Raw genomic sequence first — 26,407 nt, 5'->3', positions numbered from 1 at the left:
TAGATCGCCGCATAATATAAATTCTATCTCATTGTATTTTCCTTTGGTGTTATCTATTGCTGATGTTACTGTGTCTATAAATTTCTCATGCGTTATTCCTGCTGGATTCTTGTATAGGTTCATTAGTGCCCATAAGCGATCCTTCTTATGTTCTCAGATGTAGATTCTTTCTCTTTGTTATCCGTTTGTTGCTTAAGTATTGTAATTTGTGTCCACGGGTTTAAGTTTTCATGTTCTAGTATGTCAATGTTTTGACCATTTTTGATTAAAGTTAGGAGGCCAGCAGACGGTCTGCCTTTTTGCTTTTGGATTGCGGGATTCATTAGTGTGGTGTATCCATCTGCTATCGGTTGTTGCGTTATCCATGATTCTTGGATGCAGATTATGTCAGCCGCTATGAGATTTGGATTTATTGTGTTAAATAAATGGCTGTGTCCCGGGGTATTCCATGAGCATAGCGTGGTGGTATGCAGACTTTCTTCTTTTAGTTGTTATCTTCTTTAGTTGTGTCTTTCTTCTGTATTTGCGGGTGAGTTCTCTTGTTGCCTCCATATTCCGTATTTTCGGTAAAGGTTGTGACGGTTTTGGCAATCTTTATTGTCATTTGCTTTATTCTCGTACATTTCATCTTCGCTCTTGTGTTCTGGTGATTAATTCTCATGGACGTCATCCAATTCGCACATACTTTGGTTCATCTCAGACTGGCTCCAGCTTACTGTTTTTTGTTTTTTCCTCCTCACTGTATTTTGCATTTCTTCGATCAGGGACACTGCAAAGCCTAGCTGCTTGCAGATTTTTTTATTGTCTATCATTCTGTTCAGTGTTTTTTCGGAATCAAAGGAAATCTTCACTTGGTCTGTTGTTATTTCATCACAGAATTCTACTGTTCGTATATCTTTTGTTGTGATTTCTTTCATGTTGGGGATGGCTTGTATCAATCTTAACACATTGGAGCGGTTCATGATTAGAGTGTCATTTTTTGTTGTTATTCTTGTTAGTTTTATTTTCTTGTCTATTTTTTCCATCTGCTGTTTTTGTTGAAGGACAAAAATTGGTAGTTTTATTAGTTTTTCTGTTTGTTCATCGGTTGTTTTATCATCATCGTTGTTGTTTTGGAGTTCCCTTGTCGGTGTGAGATGGTTATTCACATCCAATGTTGTTTCAATGTCATCTTCCCATTCAATTTAGATATTTCGTCAAGTGACATTTCATATCCTAATTCTTCGTGAATTTGGTCTTCTTCTATTTGCTCTTCTTCGTATTTGTCTACCGTAATCACAGTGCCTCTGCAATCTCGATTTGGGCTTCTTCAGATTGGTCAATTTCATCTTCCGTATAAGTTGATAGGTTAATTAATTCATCTATTTCTGTGTCTACTTCATTGTGGACTAAACTCTTCCTTTTCTCTTTGGGTTCAAGGTTTTTTTGTTTGTTCTGCTGTGTTACTTTGTTCATTTTTGGATGTGCTTCTTTTGGAGGATTGGTTAGGTTTCTTAAGAATGCTCGTGAACCTCTTTGCTTTTTTTTTTGTTGGGTGTTGTTCCTTTTTTCTCCTGTTCTCTGTTGGATTGTGTCTTATTTCCTTTTGAAAAGATTTCATACGTTTCTTTTCCTTTCGAATGAGGTATAAGTCTCTTGTCATCAGTTGATTTGTGAGTCTCTTTTTCTTTGTCTGTGTCTGTATAGTTGTTTGTCTGCATTTCTTTGAGGGGTTCCCCGGTAAGGTCAATTAGGTTTATTTCTACAGGGGTGGGATTCCTTTTTGCTTCATGTCTTTCCGATAACTTTGAGGGTTCACTGTTCTCTGTCCCTTCTTGCTGTGTTGCCGTGTTACTTAGACTTTGGTGGTTTGAATAAGACATCTGCGTTGGTTTCACTTGGTTTGCTGCTGTCATCATTTTAATTAGCGCATGAGTCAGGTCTGTTTTTTCAGCTCTGTCGCTGCGGGCGATATCAAATAGCCTGCTTTGCCATAGGTGGCTATTTTGTGCTTCGATGTCTAGTCGCTCCAGTATTTTGTTCATGCGTTGTTCTAAATAACTTTGTTTTGAATGTATCAATGCCATGAGTGTTGCTTGATCTTTTATTGAGTCTACTAGTGCCTCTTGTAGTTTCATATATGGCAATAATGATTGTGTTGTAGTTGTAATCAACATATTTTGTAGATCTAGCATTGAAGTTGGTATTGATGCTAACTCGTGTTCAGTACTTTGGTCGCAACTGCATTTATCTGGTGTTTCTAGATTTGAATTTTGTATTTCCTCACATTCGACTTTCAAATTAGTTTTGTTTTTTGATCTCCTGTCTCTGTTGTAGAATTCTTGCTCTTTCGATATTGGTACTTTTCCTTTTAGTAGCTTTTGTGTCCAAGGACCAGTGTCTATTTTCTTTGCGAGTGATGGTGGGCTACCAAAGACCTCTTTTCTTCTTTCATGATTCTTCATTAGGTTTTCGATTTCTGTTATATCAAGTGATAATCTTGCAGTTTTAGGGTTTGTCTGCTCGTTTTTCTTTGGGTCGAGTTGTTGTGAGTGTCTGCGACTTTCATACAGGGCCTGCCATTTCTTTTGCGCTTTGGCAGCTTTTTCCTGCTGGGTTATGAGTTTTCTTTCTTTTTCGTCCTTTCCTTCTTGTAGGGCCGGTGGATTGGGCGGCTTCTCGTTTTCCTTTATCTCTTCCTCCATGTTTGTTTTAGTCTTGTCCTTTGGACTGGGGGTAGTTCTGTTACTTAGTTCCACCTTCATGGTCTCTATTTTTTCGGATGTCGAATCTCCTGTAGCAAGCTTCTCATTTTCGCTTTTTGTTGCTAGCTTCTCTTTTGGTTCTGGTGTGTTTTGTGTCTCTTTGGTTGAGGAGTTCTCTTTTGTGTCTTCTTTCATGATTGGAGATGAAGGTTCACTGTTGTTTCCCTCGCTTTCATTTGCTGTAGCATCTGTTTGGTTTCTTTCTGTTTCTCCACTTTTTTTGGTGTCGCTTTCCATAGTGGTCGGTAAGTCTTTGATGTTACATTCTCTGAGGGTAGTATTTTAGATGCCACCTCCTGCTTTGTTCATTGCGTGTTGTAATTCTGGCGTCTCCATTGTTTTTCCTCTGAGGTTCATGTGCGGAGGGGTTAATTCGGCGGGTTTCCCACGCTTTGTTGCACGTGTCATTCGAGGAGTGGGGTTTGTTGGAGTGCACTTTCTTGTCTGTTCCGGCACTGTAGGGTGTGTTATCTCTCGTATGTAGTATTTGGTTATTACTTTGTGATTTGAGTTTACTTGTTTACTTATCTTGGTTGTTAGTTATTTTGGTTGTAGAATTTGCTATTAAATTTTCTTTCCTTTTTTTTTTGTTGGGTTCCGATTTCAGGGCCTTTTACCCAGATGTGCCTCTCAGACCGTTGTTTCTTGCAGTGGATCAAAGGCTAATTGCCCGCAGTCTCCACTTGCAATTTTATCTAATCCCTCTTTGATTTGCTGGAGAATATGTGCGACGGGGTCTATGTTGTTTTCAGCGTCTCGGCACCATCACCGCCAAACAGCCGCACAACAGCCGACGCCCTTTTCCCCGACAGGCTTAGCGCCGCAAGGGTGACTCGGGCGCAGTGATGAGGGTTTGTCCTGTCACGTGACCACACACATGAGCAGCGCTAGCTCCGCCTCCTCCAGGAAGCGGATCGCGACAATTCTACTCCCGGCAAGAGCTTTTCCTCTCACTCGCAGTATAGGAATTGGGATCCAAGTGCGGCGTGCAACAATTACTGCTGCTTCAGCGTTCCAAACATGCACCGCTCGGGCGACTCGGGCGCAGTGATGAGGGTTTGTCCTGTCACGTGACCACACACGTGATCAGCGCTAGCTCCGCCTCCTCCAGGAAGCGGGTCGCAGCAATTCTACTCCCGGCAAGAGCTTTTCCTCTCACTCGCAGTGCCGGGTATAGGAAAAGGGATCCAAGTGCGGCGTGCAACAATTACTGCTGCTTTAGCGTTCCAAACATGCGCCACTCGGGCGACTCGGGCGCAGTGATGAGGGTTTGTCCTGTCACTTGACCACACACGTGAGCAGCGCTAGCTCCGCTTCCTCCAGGAAGCGGGTCACAGCAATTCTACTCCCGGCAAGAGCTTTTCCTCTCACTCGCAGTGCCGGGTATAGGAAAAGGGATCCAAGTGCGGCATGCAACAATTACTGCTGCTTCAGCGTTCCAAACATGCTGCAGGCATATTAAATGTGAGGAGAGTCCTGTGGACTCATGTGATGCACCGATAATGCTGCGAGAGCCTCACCTAGGCAGCGCTTCCAGCCTTTTTTGACAGCACACCGTGGGAGGTATCCGTCAGTTTTGTACGATGTTTCCGCTGAAATCAGTTCTAGGTTCAGCCAACATTAATATTTCTAGTTCTTGAAAATACTGTGAGTTAATGTTTTTCAGCACAGTTTTTCTTTTCTCATTTCTTTTAATGAGTTGTTCACCTTATCACAGATTTCAGATGGTTTTAAGTATTTCACTCTCATTAGTACCCAACGAGGGGGCTGTGGTAGTCTCCCAGCCAGTGAGGAGGCTTGGAACGGGGTCCTTATCACAAAGGGAAAGACCCCGCTCCGAGTCTCCTCAGAGCCAGAGGCTGTCATCTTCTCTCGCCGGAAATGAAGGTAAGAGCACACCCTGTGTCCCTTGGCCCCCCCTTTTCGACATATCTACTCCCCACCCTACGCCAACCCCACTTACCTGCGCTGCTATGTCCCTTGCTGGCGCCGGGAACAGTACTCTTCCTGGCACATCTCCGCCCTGAGATTAGCCATCATGGAAAGGGAAAAGGGACTATGTATGGTCCCTTCTGCCGTTCCATGGTGGCCATTTTGTTTGTTTACTTTATTTTAATATATTTTTTAATGGCCGCTATGGAACAGGAGAAGGGACAACATGTAGTCCCTTCTCCCTGATCCATGGGGGCAATTATTTTTCTTTTTTTTCATGAGTTGAGAAACGGTTAACACGCCGTTTCTCAGCTTGTGAAAAAATACTATTAGTACCCTGGTACAATGTGCTGGGGTACTAATAGCAGGAAAACCCTTGGATAGGGGGCATTACTGGTCGGGTAATGCCCGCAGGCCTATGTTAAAGCCCTTGCTTCCCTCAGGTTTTTAACTGTTGAGCATGTGGCCCTTGGCACATGCACATGGCAAAGGATGGGATTACACCAGAGTAATTCTGAGTCCAAATAACTGGACAAACCCAAGATGATGGAATGTCACTGCTTTATTAACAATTATCTAAAACAGGGAGGTTACAATGAACATCAACGGACATACGCTCAGTCTCTCAATGATTTCTACAAAAAATATACTTCATGTACTCCATTATGCGTCAAAGTGATGTCATACTACGTGGCAATAATGAAAAACCTATCAAGGGTCGGGACTGGTTAAGGGACACATATAGATATTCACTCATATAGGAGCTAGGATTGTTATTGCCTGTCCTTTATCAGGTGGACAACTTATGCCTACCTCTTCAAACATGTCATTTCAGGAACACTAGTTACATTGTGTTTGATTCAGAGCAGGAATTCTAAGCTTTAAGGTCCTTCTTTATACGGACTAATACAATTGGTTGGCATGCTTGTGCCAGGTCTGGAACATTCGGTTCATTTAGCAACAAGTAAGCCAAGACCCAGGTGCAGGGAGATAGGACATGAAGCTGCCCTACCACCCAATTAGCCCAATATCTCTCATCACCCATGCCTTCTGCCATGAAATTGTCTTTGTACTTGGTCTTGCAGAGCATTCTTGTCCTGAAAATGCACGGGAGTGAAGGCACTCGCTATAGTGTCTGGAACTCCAAATTCAAACTCTATTTCCATCTTTTGCTCATGTGACAAGAGACCACAATTTGGTCCATTCTGCAGGTTTTAATGCTTTAAATTAATTAAGACTTGGCATCCTTTGTGCTCTTCCTTGCACCTTAATGTGAGAGGATTCATCTTGACTTCAGACCAGATAGCCTCGCCACGCAGTTTCAGCAACCTGTTATTCCTCTGCGACACAGCTTTTTATTCCCCTTTCATGGTTTTTGGCTTTCTATTTCATGATACCCATGTCCACTTCTTATACAATGGCGGCTTTACCTGCATTCTATTCACTACTTATCATCCTATACGATGGCTTGATCTACCTTGCCTTTCAGCGTCTGTACATTCATTGAACTTCTTTTTTCTACAGCACTTAGTTAACGTGTAATCTGCGTTTTTTCTACTTTATTAGTCCACTCTATTCTTTACGTCGTCACCTGTCCCCTAGGATCCATACATCATTTTTGATTCAATATCTCAGGACATCGTGCACACTTTCTTCTGACGTCTTCAGTTCATTTTTGTAGCCGTTTCTCGTAATTCTTCAAGAAGTTCCTCCTGTAGGCTGTCATCAACTCGAGGGTACATTCGAATGTGTATCTCCTTCCAAATACTTGCTGCGGGATTGGTACGATAGCTGGTGTCAGGCAAGGCACGGTCTCATGTCTCCAATACAGGGGAGGTAGGGGGTGGGATCTGCTTATCTACATTATTTCCAGAGGGGCATTACCCAGCCGGTAATGCACCCTTTGAGGGTTATTTTGCTTCATTAATCAAAAAACTCAATGTCCTAGACTTTCTGGTTCTCGGGCAACCTTTGCCTTTCTTGCCATAATATTTCTCTATAGTCCTTCAAAGTAATCTGCTTAACACTAGACCTCCACCTTATTCAGTCTGTGCCTTTGAACATGACTTAGTCCTTCATAACCGTCGTGATATTAACTTGCAACAGTTAATCATGTACTTTCCTTACTTCTGTTTTGCTTTCACCTCCAGATACTTTTCTTGATCTCTTCATGAATTCTTTTAATCTTTCTGCAGATTTTTGAATAGGACATTTGAACTTCCATTAGTTGTCTTTTACTCTATTGCTGTCATTTCTCTCTACTAACCTCACTACCACATATTTATTCAATCTCTCAGCCTAATTGCTGTAAAATGGTGTTACCGTGTATTTCATATCAGTGAATTTGACCGCGCAACAATTATTTCTTAGTGTCTTCTCAATCATATTTGTGCCCTACATTTTACTCTGTATCTGAGGTGGCACGCAGCCCTTACGTCCTTCTTCTTGAATTTGCTACAGTGGCTTCTAGCAGCTCGCCCGGTGTTTACTCTCCTGACTTCTACTTTGGTTCCAGATCTCATGGCCCAAGCATTGTCTTTATCTTAGAGCCCATAACCTGGCATCCTGAGAAATGTCCTTCCAAAGTCTGCTATATAGCTTGACTTCTCCTATACAGATGATTGTTCCACATTCGCTGTGGTCCTTTTTTCTGCACCCAATGAACTAGTCTTCTGCTCATTATTGCAGTGCAGGAAATGGGCCAGACCAGGGCAGGGCAAAGCTCTGGCAAGACAAGGCTTGCTCCGTCGCAAGACGCTTGCCCACGACACTCACAGATCTGCACAGAAGACGTGATATCGCACAGACGTGCAACCTGCGCTTCAACAAGCAGGCTTGTACGGGTTATAACTCGGCTTCATAATAGGATACTCCCAGCCAGATCTGTTCTGAAGCTGCCTTATCACATGCACAAGCAATTCACGTTTCAACAAACAGACACCTTCGGTAGATTCTGCACAGGAAACTGGATACAGAAACAGCCAAAGACTCACATACGTGTTGCAGTTCCCCAAACTGGTATATATATCCTGCAATGTACAGCCATTTTTTTGTAAGGTGAGTAGTGTGACCAATCAAACTGCAGAGCCCAACTTCCATTATTCACTTAAAAGGGTTTCTTATGGAATCACTATAAGACATGTTTCAAATTTTAAATTGTAGACATTCTTATGTTCCCATAATGCCCTTTGCTTTAATGCAAACCACCAGGATTGGGTTCTATGAAGAGATACTGTATTGCGTGGCCTAGCCTGGGCCACGCTACGCAGCCGTGCCCCTCAAGCATGAGAGGGTTCCACCAGTAAATGTTTTCATTTCCAGCACTGCATTTACTGGTAGCTCTGCTTGCACTGAGAGTTGTAACCTTCTACTTACTCGTTCCACTCTGGTGCTCTCAAACGGTTGGTTTCGGGACAAAGGGCTCACACCGGGGTCACACTCATGGAGTCTCAATTCCCAGCCGTGTTGTCCCAACTCACAGCTCTGCAGGGGCATTCGGGCTGCTCCCAGCTTGACTTCCGCTCACACATGAACATAGGGCTCCATGGGGTCAGTCACAGGGGCATGAACAGTGAAAACAGACTTAGGCGTCAGTGTTGGTTCCTGTGGTTTACTTTGGGCCAAAAAGATATTTACCGTTTTTGGTTTCTGACTATACATCATAAACAAGAGGACAGGCTGTGTTGCTGTTGCTGGAGATGAAAGAACAATGGCACACCCAGAAAGCCCCAGTGTTGGCCATGCAGTGAGTGATGGTGATGAGCATCAGAGGCCCCACATCCAATAATCAATTCTTTAAAAGTTAAGTGGTGAGTCCCTAAGACACAAAGCTGGAAAGGCAGCGTAGCGGGTTGGGTGAATGTTACTGCGTAGTTACGCTCGCAAGTGCTTACAAGTTGTATGGTCCTTTTTTTCAAATTCTTCTAAGAAATCAGTTGTAAAATGCAATGTATAAACCTATCATTAAAAAACAAACTCTTGGCAGAAGAAGAAAACCCAACACTTCATTGAGGGGACAGGCTAGACCGGTTTCTTTCGCCCGCCTGCTCATGTTGCAGAGGGTGATGACAGTGAGTACTGCCCACGTCGCAACAATCAGAATGTGGCAGTGATGAACGTAAGCACGTTTTACCAAATAAAAGAAAATACAGGAAGCAAGTGGAAAACTAATGTTTTATCTTTTAATTTGATGGATATCATTTAGATATGTGGCTGATTTAATATACGATAATGTATTTACCAGATAATTTTGAGTTTCGTTTTGGAATAATGAATCGATTAAACACGGAGAGGTAATGCCCTCGTTAGTGACTTTGTGGTGACCCAAAAATCAGGTGCAGTTCAGCGTGAAAAGCATGGATGCTTTGGAGCTGTTTCGTATGAAGGCCTTCGGGCTGTTTCCATTTGAAGCGTGCCCTGGTTCAACATTAACCTGATGAGCTGAGCAGAATGATCGCCTGCAAAACCCGTTTCAATTTCAGCAATAGCCGAGCAAAGACTGCCATCTGCTGACAGCAATGAGTAATGGCTTGTTTGTCTTCGGTAGAGGGGAAATCGAGCAACCAGAATATCTTTCAAACAGGCTGAACTGGTGAATCCCGCGCCACTTATGGGCCTTGAGCTGATATATCCCGGTTTAGACCTCATTTTAAGGATTGTGCATGTAAAGGTCATACATTTTGACATATTTTGAATACATTTCACGCAGATCCGCTCTGCGTGAATTGAATTCAAAATATGCAGTTGCCATGCAGAGACTATTTATTTATCGCCAATGCAACGCGTCTGACAGTTTCACTCTTTAAAGCAAAACACGTCACGAGATGCTGCAGAGGTGCTACCATTATTGGGTTAGGTTTGTTTTCTGGCTTCGAGCGTTCACGAGCTCACAGATACGTCCTTCCCTCGGGCAGTTACAGTGCAACCGAAACACAACCTGTAAGTCTAGCGAAGAGCCGTCCAACGCTTATAACAGTGCATAGAACGGAGCCATTGGTTAGTTTCATTCCAGAAAGGAAGAAACATTGCTTTTTGGCCGAGCACGGGGGGCATTAGTTATAAACCTGAGCGAAGCAAGTGCTTTATCTTAAGCGCAGGGTAATGCCCCACCCCTGTGAGGGTTATATTGCTATTAGTACCCCGGCACGTTGTTCTGCGGCACTCATAGAGTTTTTTTCTTAAATTGAGAAACAGCGTATTTTCTGTTTCTCAACCTGAGAAAAAACTACAAAACAAGATGTCCGCATGGATTGGGGAGAAGAGAACTACATGTAGTCCCTTCTCCCTTTCCTTGATGGGCATTTGCGGGAAGGAGATGCGGCAGGAACACTGACTGTTCCCGGTGCCAACGAGAGACAGATGAGCAGAATGTGAGTGGGGATGGGGTGGGGCAGGTTGGGGGTGTGGAAATTGGGGTTGTGGTGGGGAAGGAGAGGATGGAAGTACGGGGGGGCTCTTACCTGATTCACGGATAGGAGTGGCAGCCTCCCGCTCCGAGGAGACTTGGAACAGGGGCTTTACTGTGTGGTAAAGACCCCGTTCTGAGACTCCTCATTGGCTGAGAGGCCGCCACACCCCTCTCACTGGGTACTAATTTGTATTAATGCTTATTGCATTTGGTGGTGCAAGTTTTATTCAAAGGGGAACTGTAAAGCATTGATTTCAGCATAATGCATTAATTATGATTGCATATAACAATATGCATTTTGCTTACTTTTATTAGGAAAACCATCAAATATTTGAAACATCTTTCACCTCTATTTATAGAAACAAATGTGGCCTCGCCTACACTTTTCCCTCCATCTACTACGTTTCCTTCATCAGAGCGTAATTGATGTGCTAGTGTGATGCCCTTACAAAAGCAAATGATTGCTAGGCATTGCGCCATTTGTCTTGCCAGGTGCTAAACATTGGACAGAGTGGTCTAAAGGCGTCACCATAAAGAGATGTTGGCCATATTATTTTAGAGACAGCACAAGGCACCGCAAGACAGCGCTCTCTTAGATGGATACTACATGTGAGATGTCTGACTCATTACTGTTTGTGAAAGCCAGATGCCGCCATTTGATTTTCATTTGAATTGCTTTCTGCTATTTCTTCAAATTGACAGACAGAGGAAACATAGGGCCTAATTTACAAAGATAGGGACTACAGCAAATCTGGAGTTTGCCATGAGCATCTCAGAGTTGCACCTGCTACGCTAAACTAATTTACAAATCCTAAAACTGGAGCTGATCTGGAGATTCCTGGAGCATCGCTGAGATGCCTTCGAGCAAATGTTTGTGAATCAGGCAGAAATCAGAAGGCGCAAATCTGAGATGTTCATGGGAGTCACCTTACTTGCTCCAGGATTGGGCTTTGTGAAGCAGGTTTCAGAGAATGGTTGCACATCCGGGAGGCTCATGGGTGTCACCTTACTTGCTCCAGGTTTAGGCTTTGTGAACCAGGTTTAAGGGAATGGGTGCACATCTTAGATCCTCATGGGAATCACCTTACTTGCTCCAGGATTAGGCTTTGTGAACCAGGTTTAAGGGAATGGGCGCACATCTGAGATGTTCATGGGAATCACCTTACTTGCTCCAGGATTAGGCTTTGTGAACCAGGTTTAAGGGAATGGGTGCACATCTGAGATGCTCATGGTAATCACATCACTTGCTCCCGGTTCAGGCTTGGTGAACCAGGTTTAAGGGAATGGGTGCACATCTGAAATGCTCAAGGGAATCACCACACTTGCTCCACGTTTAGGATTTGTGAACCAGGTTTCAGAGAATGGGTGCACATCTGAGATGCTCATGGTAATCACATCACTTGCTCCCGGTTCAGGCTTTGTGAACCAGGTTTAAGGGAATGGGTGCACATCTGAAATGCTCAAGGGAATCACCACACTTGCTCCACGTTTAGGATTTGTGAACCAGGTTTCAGAGAATGGGTGCACATCTGAGACGCTCATTGGAATCACATCACTTGCTCCAGGTTTAGGATTTGTGAACCGGGTTTCAGAGAATGGGTGCACATCTGGGATGCTCATGGGTGTTATCTTACTTGCTCCAGGTTCAGGCTTTGTGATCCAGGTTTAAGGGAATGGGTGCACATCTGAGATGCTCATGGGAATCACATCACTTGATCCAGGTTTAGGATTTGTGAGCCGGGTTTCAGAGAATGGGTGCACATCTGGGATGCTCATGGGGATCACCTTACTTGCTCCAGGATTAGGCTTTGTGAACCAGGTTTAAGGGAATGGGTGCACATCTGAGATCCTCATGGGAATCACCTTACTTGCTCCAGGTTTAGGCTTTGTGAACCAGGTTTAAGGGAATGGGTGCACATCTGAGATATTCATGGGAATCACCTTACTTGCTCCAGGATTAGGCTTTGTAAATCAGGTTTAAGGGAATGGGTGCACATCTTAGATCCTCATGGGAATCACCTTACTTGCTCCAGGTTTAGGCTTTGTGAACCAGGTTTAAGGGAATGGGTGCACATCTGAGATCCTCATGGGAATCACCTTACTTGCTCCAGGATTAGGCTTTGTGAACCAGGTTTAAGGGAATGGGTGCACATCTGAGATACTCATGGTAATCACATCACTTGCTCCCGGTTCAGGCTTTGTGAACCAGGTTTAAGGGAATGGGTGCACATCTGAAATGCTCAAGGGAATCACCACACTTGCTCCCGGTTCAGGCTTTGTGAACCAGGTTTAAGGGAATGGGTGCACATCTGAAATGCTCAAGGGAATCACCACACTTGCTCCACGTTTAGGATTTGTGAACCAGGTTTCAGAGAATGGGTGCACATCTGAGATGCTCATTGGAATCACATCACTTGCTCCAGGGTTAGGATTTGTGAAGGGAATGGGTGCACTTCTGAGATATTCATGGGAATCACCTTACTTGCTCCAGGATTAGGCTTTGTGAATCAGGTTTAAGGGAATGGGTGCACATCTTAGATCCTCATGGGAATCACCTTACTTGCTCCAGGTTTAGGCTTTGTGAACCAGGTTTAAGGGAATGTGTGCACATCTTAGATCCTCATGGGAATCACCTTACTTGCTCCAGGTTTAGGCTTTGTGAACCAGGTTTAAGGGAATGGGTGCACATCTGAGATCCTCATGGGAATCACCTTACTTGCTCCAGGATTAGGCTTTGTGAACCAGGTTTAAGGGAATGGGTGCACATCTGAGATGCTCATGGTAATCACATCACTTGCTCCCGGTTCAGGCTTTGTGAACCAGGTTTAAGGGAATGGGTGCACATCTGAAATGCTCAAGGGAATCACCACACTTGCTCCCGGTTCAGGCTTTGTGAACCAGGTTTAAGGGAATGGGTGCACATTTGAGATCCTCATGGGAATCACCTTACTTGCTCCAGGATTAGGCTTTGTGAACCAGGTTTAAGGGAATGGGTGCACATCTGAGATCCTCACAGGGGTTTCCTGATTTGCTCTATTTTAAGGGTCCTCGTGAATCGGGTATCTGGGAGAAGTAGGTGCAGATCTAGGTTGTTTCCTGACATCTCACAATTTGCTCCAATACAAACTTGTGTGAAACCAGTCATGGCTCGACCTTTCTATTTCGAAATAATTTAAAGGGGTTATATACGAGAAAAAATACTGACTACAAAAATGCAGACTTTCTTTCTTCGATTCGAGCAATTATCAGGGACCGGCATTCCCCTTACATAATTAATTACCTGAACCCACATCTAATTGCTTCGAAAATCGGGGGAAGGGGGACGAGGCATTTTGTAGTCGGTACTTTTGCACTTGCATTAAACGAGTGATACCATGTAAAGGCGCTGTTTTTCTCGCCGGCCCACACGTGCATTAATCCACCGTTCTGCCCTTTCTCAGGGGGCCCGCACTGGCTGTCTGCTGTTACCCAGCAAGAACCTTAGTCCTGACGCTTCACTGCATCGCCGTAGGAATAATCCACTTCTAAATGTCTTACCCAAAAGCCATATTAGTCAGCCAACAGTACTGAAATGTCGCTGTCTTCTGAATATGCCGCACTGACCGTAACTTCGAATGGACGCCCCACAGAAATAGCAGGGACAGCTTCTGGTCAGTAGGGGTCTGGAAGTCGTGATTACAAAAGAAGGTTTTTCAGGGTATCCATGCACCTCACAAATGCAGCTTAGAAGTGAAGGGGTTCGTTCTAGAGGGGCACGGATGGTTAAGCCGCCGGTATCTTCCTTCACATAACGCTAAATGCGTATAGTTTTAGGAAGCCAAAATCTGATATCCGGTTAATTAAAATGTGCTGGTGGATGGGTGCTCGGCCATGTGGGGCTCTGTGCACTACTCACCAATGCTATGTTCTGTTTTGATTGGAAGCCAGTGGAGACGCTTCAAGGCTGGGGTGATGTGTTAAGAGTGTTTAGCCCAATGCAGAGCTCTGGGCCCTCTGAGGTTTGGAGACAATCTTGGCAGGAAACCTCCTTGTAACTCAATGCATCGGCCGACACTTAGGTGGACTATAGTCGTGCGGTTCTAAGATTCCTCCATCACCGGTGAAGGTGGTTGAAGGAAGTCTTGGCAAAAATATTCACTTGAGACACCCTCCATTAGCATTTTCAGAATTAGCCCAAAAATCGTGCCTGTCTCTCCACACTATTTTGATTGCCTATTCTATCCTGAAAACATTTTGTAATTTCGTTTTCAATTCCAACCTTTGAACCGTGTAAGATACTCTGACACCCCTCTGGGTACGAAGAGTAGCCCCACACAGGATTCGAACCTGTGATCTGAAGATCACACACAGATTGCAGCAGCGAGCACTCAACCAGCTGAGCTATCTTACCAGCTTGGGTAGTTGTACCGTAAAAAAGAAAGTATTGTAGCTTTGTAACTTAGTGAAGCACCTGAAAACTCATCAAACAAGCGTTGGCAAATACAATACATTTTGCATTTTTAGTTGTTTTGGCATGGAAATTGGCATTGCTGCATATCTCGTTTCATTAAGTGTAATATGCTATATGAACGAACAACTAAATACTCATAAAATGAGCATTGGAAAAGACAGCAATGTTTAGCTTTCTATCTCCTTTAAAGGGTAATCATGCTTTATGCACATATGTGTGTGTATCTCTGTAGCCCGATATCACACCCCCACACAACCACACTGAAAGGAGAACACTCCCTGCACAATCCCTTTACAATGAACCCTTTATTGCATGGCTTCAGGTACCACCACGGACCAACAACTCATTTCACCCTTACAAGAGTTGTTTGTATTTATGATATTACATAGCAAAAATATAAATTAACATAGCACAAATACATGTATTAAAATATGTGCTACAACATATGTAACAAGTATGATATTTATGGTTATGAAGCTCTGTGGGAATGTGTATAGATTTAAAGGTACATAAAGTGTTATTACACATATAGTGTACATATAGTAAGGCTTTTCTGCAGAGCTTTGCAATTTCGTAAAACTGTGTGATGTTGGCAAAGTTTTTCAGGAAACTTACAAAGTATGCGAAGGTCCAGTTCTTCGCACAGCACTAACGCGCATGCGCTGGTGAAACCAGACGCCGTCAGACAGTGCGGCCTACAGCTTCGCTCCTCTTCCGTGCTGCAGAGGAAGCTAATGTGCTGTGTGCTGTGATGGTGTCAGGCCAACACCCACCGCAAGAACAGAAGCGGCCATAAGGTGAAACTGACAGGGCTCCCAGGCTGAGACAACGCATGAGCATGATGAGCCGTGCCGGCGGCGGTGAGAGCGTAGAAGAAACGGACGAGCGTAGACAATGCTGGCCATCGAAGGAGTGGTGGAGCACCAATTAGAGTGAACGATACCAACATGGGAAAGGACTGAAACGAGGAGCCACCTGAGGCTGGTACCTCTGGCAAGACCCTCCCTGTGGTTGAGGATGCAGCTTTAGAGAGTCCATGATCTGTGGTGCCTCCCGGTTGCCTTCTTTGTGGCCATAATGTGGCTCCATATTTGTCTGAAGGTTCTCTCCCACAATCCTTTAATTTTGAGTCTTTTAGAAGCAGGGCACAGAGGTAGTGCTTTGGAGAGGATCACAGAGTCCTCAAAGGTGTAATGCACCCACATTAGACCCCCCTGCCTAAAATCCACCCGAGGATGTGACCAGCTCATCCATACTAGTGAAACATAAGGTGCTTCATAACCATAGTGACAAGGCAGGTGCTTTCTTTGTGGTATATTACATACAAAGTAGCATTTATTTTTAACAAGCGAGGTGGGCTCCCCTTCAGTCTGTGCATGTTGTCTTCTTTATAACATGTCGATGTTTGAGGGTGCATTCCATATTTTACTGTGTATTTATGAGGATACGTGATTTGAGGGCATTAGAGGGTGTCCATGCAAGGGTTTTGTATTTTCTGGGTGGATCCTGAATACAGATCCCTGGTTAGGCTTAATCATTTTATGGAAAGAAAATAAGAGATATTCTACGTATCGTTGAAATTTGGTCAGGAAGAGGTATTTATATCGGTACTTTCTATGAAGGTATAATGGGGCATTTTGAAGATCCTTCGAAGCACAGGCTTCCACAGATCTCGTGTGATGAGGATTCAAGTCCCCCTTCAACCCTGGACCAAAGATGGTCTTTGTAACAACTGTGGACTGAGACACAACTTGGTAAAAAAGTACAAGTTTCATGACTTAGACGCCTGATCTGAACTTGTAACGATGATTTAGAGACATAAGTGCCAGCATGAAGGTGGATTTAAGCAGTGTGGGCCTGATTAAAAAGGAATTGCTCTGGAGAGCAAATCAGAGGATGCCCTGGTCAGCTCAGATGTGCTCCGACTACCGCAGACCGGGGGCGCAAAATCTAAGCTAGCACACATCTGCAGCTGCCTGGTGCTTCACCTTGATCATGTCCCAATGTGCTTCACCTTGATCTCCAGAAGGGCAGCACGTCAGAGATGCTCCACACAGCTCTGGATGTGTTTCACCCAGAGTCCATTCAGGTGGAAGGTGGATGGCTTCCGGTCTGAGATGCTCCACACAGCTCTGGATGTGTTCCATCCAGAGTCCATTCAGGTGTGAGGTGGATGGCTCCCGGTCAGAGATGCTCCACACAGCTCTGGATGTGTTTCACCCAGAGTCCGTTCAGGTGTGAGGTGGATGGCTCCCGGTCTGAGACGCTCCACACAGCTCTGGGTGTGTTTCACCCAGAGTCCGTTCAGGTGTGAGGTGGATGGCTCCCGGTCTGAGACGCTCCACACAGCTCTGGACGTGCTTCACCCAGAGTCCGTTCAGGTGTGAGGTGGATGGCTCCCGGTCTGAGACGCTCCACACAGCTCTGGACGTGTTCCATCCAGAGTCCGTTCAGGTGTGAGGTGGATGGCTCCCGGTCTGAGACGCTCCACACAGCTCTGGACGTGTTCCACCCAGTGTCCGTTCAGGTGTGAGGTGGATGGCTCCCGGTCTGAGACGCTCCACACAGCTCTGGACGTGTTCCACCCAGTGTCCGTTCAGGTGCGAGGTGGATGGCTCCCAGTCTGAGACGCTCCACACAGCTCTGGATGTGTTCCACCCAGTGTCCGTTCAGGTGCGAGGTGGATGGCTCCCAGTCTGAGACGCTCCACACAGGTCTGGACGTGTTCCACCCAGAGTCCGTTCAGGTGTGAGGTGGATGCCTCCCGGTCTGAGACGCTCCAGACAGCTCTGGACGTGTTCCACCCAGAGTCCATTCAGGTGTGAGGTGGACGGCTCCCGGTCTGAGACGCTCCACACAGCTCTGGACGTGTTCCACCCAGAGTCCGTTCAGGTGTGAGGTGGACGCCTCCCGGTCTGAGACGCTCCACACAGCTCTGGACGTGTTCCACCCAGAGTCCGTTCAGGTGTGAGGTGGACGGCTCCCGGTCTGAGACGCTCCACACAGCTCTGGACGTGTTCCACCCAGAGTCCATTCAGGTGTGAGGTGGATGGCTCCCAGTCAGAGATGCTCCACACAGCTAGACGCCTCCATGTCATGTGGTGAGGGGAGCCCTATGACTTAATAATTAAACATTATTTTAATGTCTTTATGAAGGCAGAGTGACTTCAAAAATAAAACATTTCATTTAGCTTTAAAAAAAACAACATTATTTTACATTTTATTTTCTCAGAAGGGGCCCTTCTACAGGACATATACTGGCAGGCCACCTGCACTACGGGTGCTGCGGGACCCCTGCTATACCAGTGGTTTGTGCGTATTGAACAAGCATGGTAATCTAGGCCGGCCCAGAGTGTGGCGCGACCTGTGATTTGTTTCTGAGCTGGGGGAGTGGAGGCCCTCAGCATGACTCGCAGGCGGGGGTGCAAATGTTGTGCTACGCCACTGCCATTCACCACTAGGCCAGAAAGAGGCACTGCAGACACTGACCCGAATAGAGAGTAGAGAAGGACCAAGGAGGATAACGAAGGGGGCATTCATAGCTGAGCCCAAAGGCCACTACTCCAGATAGAGGAAGGTGGGGTCAGAGAAGCCAAATAGGGCAGAGGCTCAGTGGAAACTCCCAGCTGAGCAAACCCATTCCATTCCCAACCCTGGCCGCAAGAAAGAGAGGAGACGAAGGGGGAAGGAGCAGATGGTTGGATCGAGAGTGTGGGGTGGGGGTCAACCAGCATCATCAATAACTGTACATCAGTATCAATAACATATCAATACAAGATAACAATGAGAGATTGTATATTGCAGTCATAAAATCAGCGTGTGTAATAGTAGGGGTAGTGATTAGAATTTCCAACCTGTTCCATGTTGAGGATCTGTGAAGGTGAGTTACAGAGAATGTGTGGTGTGTTTTGGTCCCTGTGTGGGATGTATTGGGCCAGGGGTCATAGCGGCCCTCATATCAGTGATTGATATTGCCATGCACACTGAAAGGTTCTCGTGGTCTTCAGGCACTGTGCGGGGGATGAAGTGTACTCATGTGGCGCTTCCTTTTGGTCTGTGCCACCAGGAAGACCATGTTGCTGGCGTCATGGTGCTATGGGATGGACAGTGAACCAATGAATGGAAATTGCCCTTCTCGACCTCCCCTAGCTGGGGTAATATACCTGATCACGTGGGAACCGCTCACCCAATTTTCCATGTTGGTTATGTCCTTCGTTACAGCTACGTGGAATGCTGGTGACTAGTTTGGTGGTCTACAGCGGCTGATCATCAGTGTGGTCGCCAGTATGGGCATCACTGGCGTCCATGGGGTTGCGTGGCTCAGCATTTCGCGGTCTTCAGCGTGTGGTTGGCTGAGGAAGACCGGAAGACATGGAAATACCCAAAAATGGCATTTAGATTTTACTCCTCTCACCAGTGACCACAGCCACATGCCTGTGTCTGATCATCTACACAACACATGCCTAAGCCTGATCAGCAATGACCACAACCACATGGCTATGCCTGATCATCAGTGACCACAACCGCATGCCAATGCCTGATCAACAGTGACCATAAACACATGCCTGTGTCTGATCACCATTGACCACAACCACATACCTGTGCCTGATCATCAGTGACCACAGCCACATGCCTATGCCTGATCACCAGTGACCACAAACGCATGCCTATGCATGATCACCAGTGACCACAACCACATGCCTATACCTGATCACAAATTACCACAACCACATGCCTATGCCTGATCACCAATGACCACAACCACATGCCTAAGCCTGATCACCAATGACCACAATTACATACCTAAGCCTGATCACCAATGACCACAATTACATACCTGCGCCTGATCACCAGTGACCACAACCACATGCCTGTGCCTGATCACCAATGACCACGACCACATGCCTAAGCCTGATCACCAATGACCACAACCACATGCCTATGCCTGATCACCAGTGACCACAACCACATGCCTATGCCTGATCACCAATGACCACAACCACATGCCTAAGCCTGATCACCAACGACCACAACCACATGCCTAAACCTGATCACCAATGACCACAATTACATACCTGTGTCTGATTATCAGTGACTACACACACACACCTAAGCCTGAACAGCAATGACCACAACCACATGGCTATCCCTTCTCACTAGTGACCACAACCGCATGCCTATGCCTGATCACTAGTAACCACAACAACATGCCTATGCCTGATCAGCAATGACCACAATCACATGTCTATGCCTGATCACCAGTGATCACAACTGCATGTCTATGCCTGATCACCTATGATAACCTCATGCCTATACCAGGTCAACAATAACCACAATATGCCTAAGCCTGGTCACCAATGACCACAACCGCATACATAAGCCTAATCACCAATGACCACACCTGCATGCCTAGGCCTGATCACCAGTGACCACAACCACATCCCTGTGCCGGATCTGGATGGTATTGATGTACTTTAAAGAGAGAACATGTGTGACGTCATATCGCCGAGTAAATCAGCTCGGGAACGTAAAATGACCGTAACTTGCAAGAAATCACGTATTTTCCAAAAGCAATTTACTCAGATGGAAATACATTTTTTAAATTGTGATAAGATGGTTAATGATGCCACAGTCCTATAAACCATTCACAAGCAAATACTGCATCTAGAAATCATGTGATTGTCTGAAAAGCTTAAAAAATTGAATGCTATATTTCCAGCAGAAGGTAAACAATCCGGGATCCGTGATCTGCACGTGACAGCGCTCTCATCACGGTAACAGCAGATCCCTCTGCACGCGCACGCTGCGCACCTGATGACATCTTCATGTCCCAGACAAGCGACAGCTCTTCCTTTGAGCTCTAAAAGGGAAGGGGATCTCTAACCTGAGCGCACATTAAGAACGCTGCTGCGCCCCACAGTCAAAGGACCTTCTCACCTTCGGAAAACATATTGAGTAGCCGAGGCCGACGTGGCCCCCCGAGGAACGCGAACATACAACATTACATGTATATCAAGAAGAACCCTCACCCATGGCTGATAGAACCGACCAACAACACGCACCATGAGGAGAATGCATGCATTCCTAGCAGCGTAGCCAGCATGAGCAGTTGCCAACTTCGCAATGCACTTACTCCGTGGAAAAGCCACCTCTGGAAGCACATATGTAAATGAATAAGCGGGAACCCCCTTTTTTTCTAAATTTGTAGTCGAATCACGCTTTTGGAAAATGATTAACTTTCAAATATTTAATGGAAACTAAATTAGAAGCGCTTCCGCTTACACTTGATCCTTTTTGTACCCTGCCTCGTAAAGCAGGTTTAAGCCATGTCCACACGGAATCCAGCGGGCCATATTGCGGTATATTTGCAATCTGCCAATCTGCAGAAATGGGTTTCCAAAAAGTAATACTTCTCCACCTGGCAATGCCAGGCAGGCATGCAGAAATGGCTCGCTCAGGTAGAAGGGTGCCACGAGGCGCCCTCCCCTCGCCCTAGAACCGGAGGACTTGCTGCCCCACTGCCCATGGATAAAAATGGTTCCCTTTTGACCTTTCACGGCGCAGGTGTGAGCCAGACTAGAGGGTGTTTCCCAAAACAAAAAAATACCCAGATGAAGGCAAAACTGGCCCCAATCAGGACTCATTCTTTGATAGCCTGCGCCAGTTCTGTAGATTGAGGACCACGGCAATGCCAAGGTAGCCCCATTCTGTGCCCACCGTTGGCGGCAGGCGCAGACTCTCACAGGGGGAATTCACACCACCAGTCAGCCATGTTGCTTTTTGACAGTTCCGCCCAACACAGGAAGTGCGCACTGAACATTTCTGTAATATGCACCTGTGTCATTTGAAGGTATGTTTGAGATTTGTAAACGTGGATTCCCTCTTTTTGACAGAACATTATGTGTACTTTTAAAATAAACTAAGTACGATATTATTTGTGAGAAAGGTTACTCGTAGTCAGTGCTTAAAGTGGGCCAGGGCCTGCCGGGGCTGGGCCCTGGCAGTCTCCAAAAAGTGGAACTGAGACGGGGCCCTGCCGGGGCCCCCGTCCTACCGCAACATTGGCAGGATGCATTATCCCGTCGCGGCCGCAGCCGCGACGGGGGATGCGCCTGCAATGAAGTCTGGCAAGCTGACAGAAGTGGCAGCCAGCCACAGCGACGACGCTGTGACTGGCTGCCACTTCCATCAGTCATAGTAACTGCATCTGGTGACCCCTCGCGCGAGAGGTCACCAGAGGGGGTTACTGTCCCTTTGTTTCCCCAGGTTGCCGAGGCGTCTTTAACCCTCGGCGAACCTGGGGATTCCTCGACATATTTCGAGGTTTATAAAAGATGGCTTTGAAAGTACACATTTCAAGCCATCTTTTATAAAGCTTTGCCGACGGACAATTTTGTCCGTAGTCAAAGCTTTATAAAAGACGGCTTGAATTGTGTACTTTCAAAGCCATCTTTTATAAACTCGAAATGTTTAAAAAAGATGGCCTGAAAACTAGGCAAACCGTAGGGTATGCACACAAATATATATAAATGTTACATATTTCTATGTGTAGAAAATATGGCTTGCACAGTACACAAACCATAGTAAGGTACGCACACAAATATATAACATTTATATATATATTTTATGTGTATACCCTACGGTTTGCGTACTTTTTAGGCCACGCCTCTTCCTCAAGCCATGCCCCCAAATGAGGGCCCCCCCTCGATTTCTTACCCCACTTAAAGCCCTGCTCGTAGTATTTAATTATAAGCATTGCAATTCTTTTGACAACCACAGATTTTGCAAAGTCTTCTGATGTCCCATGCTCAGTAAAGTATCATTCCATTGAAATCACTGCAGCGCTCTTGCAAAATGCAATTTCTTTTCATTAAAGCATGTGTCATTCTAACGCCCAACAAGTGCACTTTTCCACTAACAGTATTGCTTTACTAGTTCAACGTGCAGCTACAGCTCAACTGCATGACAGGCCTGCTGAGAAGTGCAACTCTCTTTATCTTGTTAATCATACCCACTGGCAACGATTGCCCAGGTTTGCCGTCCGGCTCTACCATTGCACACGGGAAACACACATGCAAAGCCTGTTGGCTCCCTCCTTAAAACCAGTGGTCGAAGTGAGCGGGAGCGGTCGGGAGCGGTGCTCCTATACTTTTTTAAATTAGCTTGTACAGCTCCTATACTTTTATTTTAAAAAGAAACCGTTCCGGAATGGATTTGTTTTAAAATAAAAGTGTAGGAAGATGTTGCAGCTTGCGTTTTCAGTGCACTGCACTGAACGTTCCCTTAAACAGCAGGCGCAAGTGTTTGCGGGGTGTATTGTGTGTGGGAGGGGTTGTGGCAATGGGGTTTGTGGGGAGCAGGGGCAGGCCATAAGGGAACATAGCTCCACTACTTCTTTTCATACACTTCGACCACTGCTTAAAACTGCAAGGCCACAAGAGCACACGCCATTCCAGAATTGTTTCTGTCTCGGTGGGTGTCATCGGTGACATATAGAGTGAGAGTCTGGGCACAGCAAATTGGCGACTGATATCCACGCAGGGCGACTTAGCAGTACTCAAAACGGATCCTTGAAAAAGCTTTGAATAAATCATAACCACTGACAGTTACTGTGGGCGGGCTTCCAATCTCTCATAATGTTTCCCGCTGAACCATTGCAGACAGGGAAAAGATATGCAAACCCCTAAAAGGCAAGCCTCACCCGAACTGCCAGGTACATCCTTTCTGCACCATATCACACGCACAGACATGGTGCGGCCTCATTGGACATCCTCAGTGAGTGCATGGCTGGGGTCTGGGTATGGCGATGCCACGTAGCCTAACTTTGTAATAGTGAAGAATGGTGAATGGAAAAGATTTTAATGAATCGTAACTACCTCCAGTTGCTCTAGGCAGCCTTGCATGCCATTGGTTTAACCCGCTCTTCCATTGTAAAGGGGAAACACGTATGGGAATGAGTCTTGCTCTCATCCCAAAGGGTAGAAGCAAACAGGAAGGGGAGGGGTTCTGCTACTGGAGCAAGTCCTTGGGTGAAGGCAGGCCGACGCAATGAAAGAAGCCCTATTATCTGGGTTTGGTAGCTCACTTGCGCGTATCCTATATTAGAACCGTGGGCGGATGAATAACCCTTTCCCATTGGTCAATTTGCTGGCTATAAGAACTGGTATAGCTCGCAGTTTCATTGTACCCCGCAAATATGCCCTTTCTTTCCTCAGCTCGGAGGGTTGTGCATTAACAGTGATTCTCCCCCCTCTAGTGGCTAAAGTGAAAATTACATTTTCCTACTAATGCTGGCCTTTTTCGTTTAATGTTTTGTTAGTGAAAAGAATTACTATAAAGAAGCATGACTTACATTTTTGTCATGTTAATTTTCATGGTTTTTTAAAAACTTAAATATTCCAATACAATATAATAATTTTACAAATAGTCTTTTTAAATGAACTTTTTTCTCTTTGGACATAGGCTCTAGTAGCTTTTTGTAATGTAATTTTTCATGTTTTTTAAACTTAAATATTCCATAGGGAATATTCAAGGCCCCCAAAAAACAATGTAATAATACAAAAATATATTTTGAAATGAACCTTTTTTCTCCTAGGCCGTGGGTCAAGGAGCTGCACTCTGGCCTTTAACTCGGTCTTCAGGGCCCATAACACCAGATTCGGCCCTCGGGCGAGGTCCATAAAGCTACATTAACATCAGGAGGTTCGCCGGCATGGCCAGTGTCAGTGCATTGGGTTTCATGGTGAGAGAGCGGCAGAATAAATTGTGAGCAACCTGCGAACATCAGTGACCCTATTAAAGAAAGGTGGTGCAAACCCAACGGGGGCTCTCAAGGAATAATGCTCAGATTAGTGTGTGGAACGATTGAGGTCAGGCACAGGTACCCACTTGTGAGGTTAAATACAGGTCAAGACGTGTAAGGGCTTTGCAAGTATGCAAGGTAGTTGTGATGATGGTCAGTTGTGAACAAAATTAATCTATACAATATTAAAAGTTAAATCTGAGTGCCACCTTCCCAGTTTGTGGAAAGATCACATGCGCTGCATCCGTTCCCAATGATGAGAGGCCAGTCACAGAACTGAATGCTCCATTCATATAACTGCATTCTGATATTCAACAAATTGGGTATTGAAGGAAAATGGACTGACCTCACTCTTTTCCATCTGTTTTTGTTTTTAGCTTTGACGTGGAAAATGGCCCATCCCCGATTCGAAGCCCATTGGACCCTCAGGCCAGCCCTGGTTCGGGACTTGTCTTGCACACAACCTTTCCGACCCATAACCAACGGCGGGAGTCCTTCCTGTACCGGTCGGACAGCGACTATGATCTATCACCAAAGACTATGTCTAGGAACACCTCGGTGGTCAATGAGCAGTAAGTGTGCCTTTCTATCCTCCCAATTCACCATGCATGTTATAAAATGAACACTACTAAAGTTATGTTTACTGCTGACAGAGTGGAGTGCATCCAAAGACGAAAAGCAACCATTGGCCTTCCAGATGTTCCAGACTGCAGCTCCCATCAGGCCCAGTTAATGGTGAAGGATCACAGGAGTTGTAGTCCAAAATGTTTGGAGAGCCGCAGGTTGGAGATCCCTAGGCTAGGCTTAACATTCCTCTACACAATTGTATTAATGCTATTGTAATATCTTTATGTATGTAATGGTCCATTCATTTTTACTACCTGTGTGAGTGGATGGAATATGGATCCTAGAACATAGAATACAAAATGGAGAGAGGGAGATGGAGGTTTTAGAATGTGTTAGTGTCAGTTATAGTTGTGTTATGTACTGAGCCAGTGGGCCTTTGGTTTAACTCAAACAAACCATACTTTTAAATCTATTTCTGGTGTGGCCAATACTTCAGCTACATACAAGAACTATTTTAAATATTACAATATCTATAATTACTCAGTTTAGCCCCATTCAGATCCGACTCTGAAGAAGCTTGCCCTATGCTCATCTCAGGAGGATAGCTCAGGGGCAACGTGCTCGCTTTGGAAGCAAGATGACACAGAGCACCACAGGTTTGATCCCTGGGTCCATGCTTAGAAACCTCTGGGTATTAAGCGTGTTATAAATAACCTATCATATCATATAAAATATAAAAATTGCTTGCCTGCATTGCATCCTCTTTTCTCTCTTCAGCAAAATCATAATTTAGATGTGTTCGTTAATACATCAGTGTTAACTGATGTATTAACGTGGCGAGCCAGTGTGAAAGCAACGCAAGTCCAAAGAATATGCAGCGCATTCAATTCCATGAATCGACGAACGCCATTTCGCACTCAGTTTGGCACGCAATTGTATTTTCCACACAAATATTTCCATGAATTGGGCCCTAAAGGGTAAAGAACATTAACATGGTAAATAGTTGATGGCGGAATGTGGCCAGGAGATGGATTCAAGAGAAAGCCCATATTTCAAGCAGAGAGTGCAGGAGAGAAAGTGGAAAGAATAAATAAAAACAAGGTGAAAGGTAATGGGGCTGAACATGTGTTGTTTTAAAACAGTACATTGGGCTTAGCGAGGTCCCATCAAAGAAGCGAATGAAAGAAGGCCAACATAAGATTGAAATAAACAGATGTAGTAAAAGGAGAGATGAAAAACCTGATCTATAAATGAACAGCAAAGAAGTGAGGAGAGAACCTTGCAATGGTGTAAAAGATGTAAGATAAATGCTCAGTTGCATCTAGTTGCTGGTTTTAAATGTGATATGGACATTGATATGGCCCTGTCAGAAGTGTGGTACTGTGTAGGGGAGGTCAGAAGGACCACAGCCCTGACTGCACCGAGACTCCCCCGAGTGCCTTAACATATGTAAATAAACTGGTACCACTGTCCCTATCAAAATGCCTGCAAACCTCTTTCCTGGG

The 26,407-nt window shown here is 45.3% G+C and overlaps 1 protein-coding gene across 4 annotated transcripts in view; it reads left to right on the top strand.

The window, feature by feature from the left end:
- PDE4B (phosphodiesterase 4B) overlaps positions 1 to 26,407 on the top strand; it is a 2,420,935-nt gene that overhangs the window by 1,913,356 nt on the left and 481,172 nt on the right. For all 4 annotated transcript variants that reach the window (XM_069641971.1, XM_069641970.1, XM_069641972.1 and 1 more), the window contains one exon: positions 24,713 to 24,907. In XM_069641971.1, coding sequence (XP_069498072.1) covers positions 24,713 to 24,907 — 195 coding nt within the window. The remainder of the gene's footprint in view (positions 1 to 24,712; positions 24,908 to 26,407) is intronic.

This window comes from Ambystoma mexicanum, chromosome 1q (assembly GCF_040938575.1).
Source record: "Ambystoma mexicanum isolate Mex_15411 chromosome 1q, UKY_AmexF1_1, whole genome shotgun sequence".
In the NCBI taxonomy this organism is placed as follows: domain Eukaryota; kingdom Metazoa; phylum Chordata; class Amphibia; order Caudata; family Ambystomatidae; genus Ambystoma; species Ambystoma mexicanum.
This window is presented reverse-complemented; position numbering and strand designations above follow the sequence as displayed.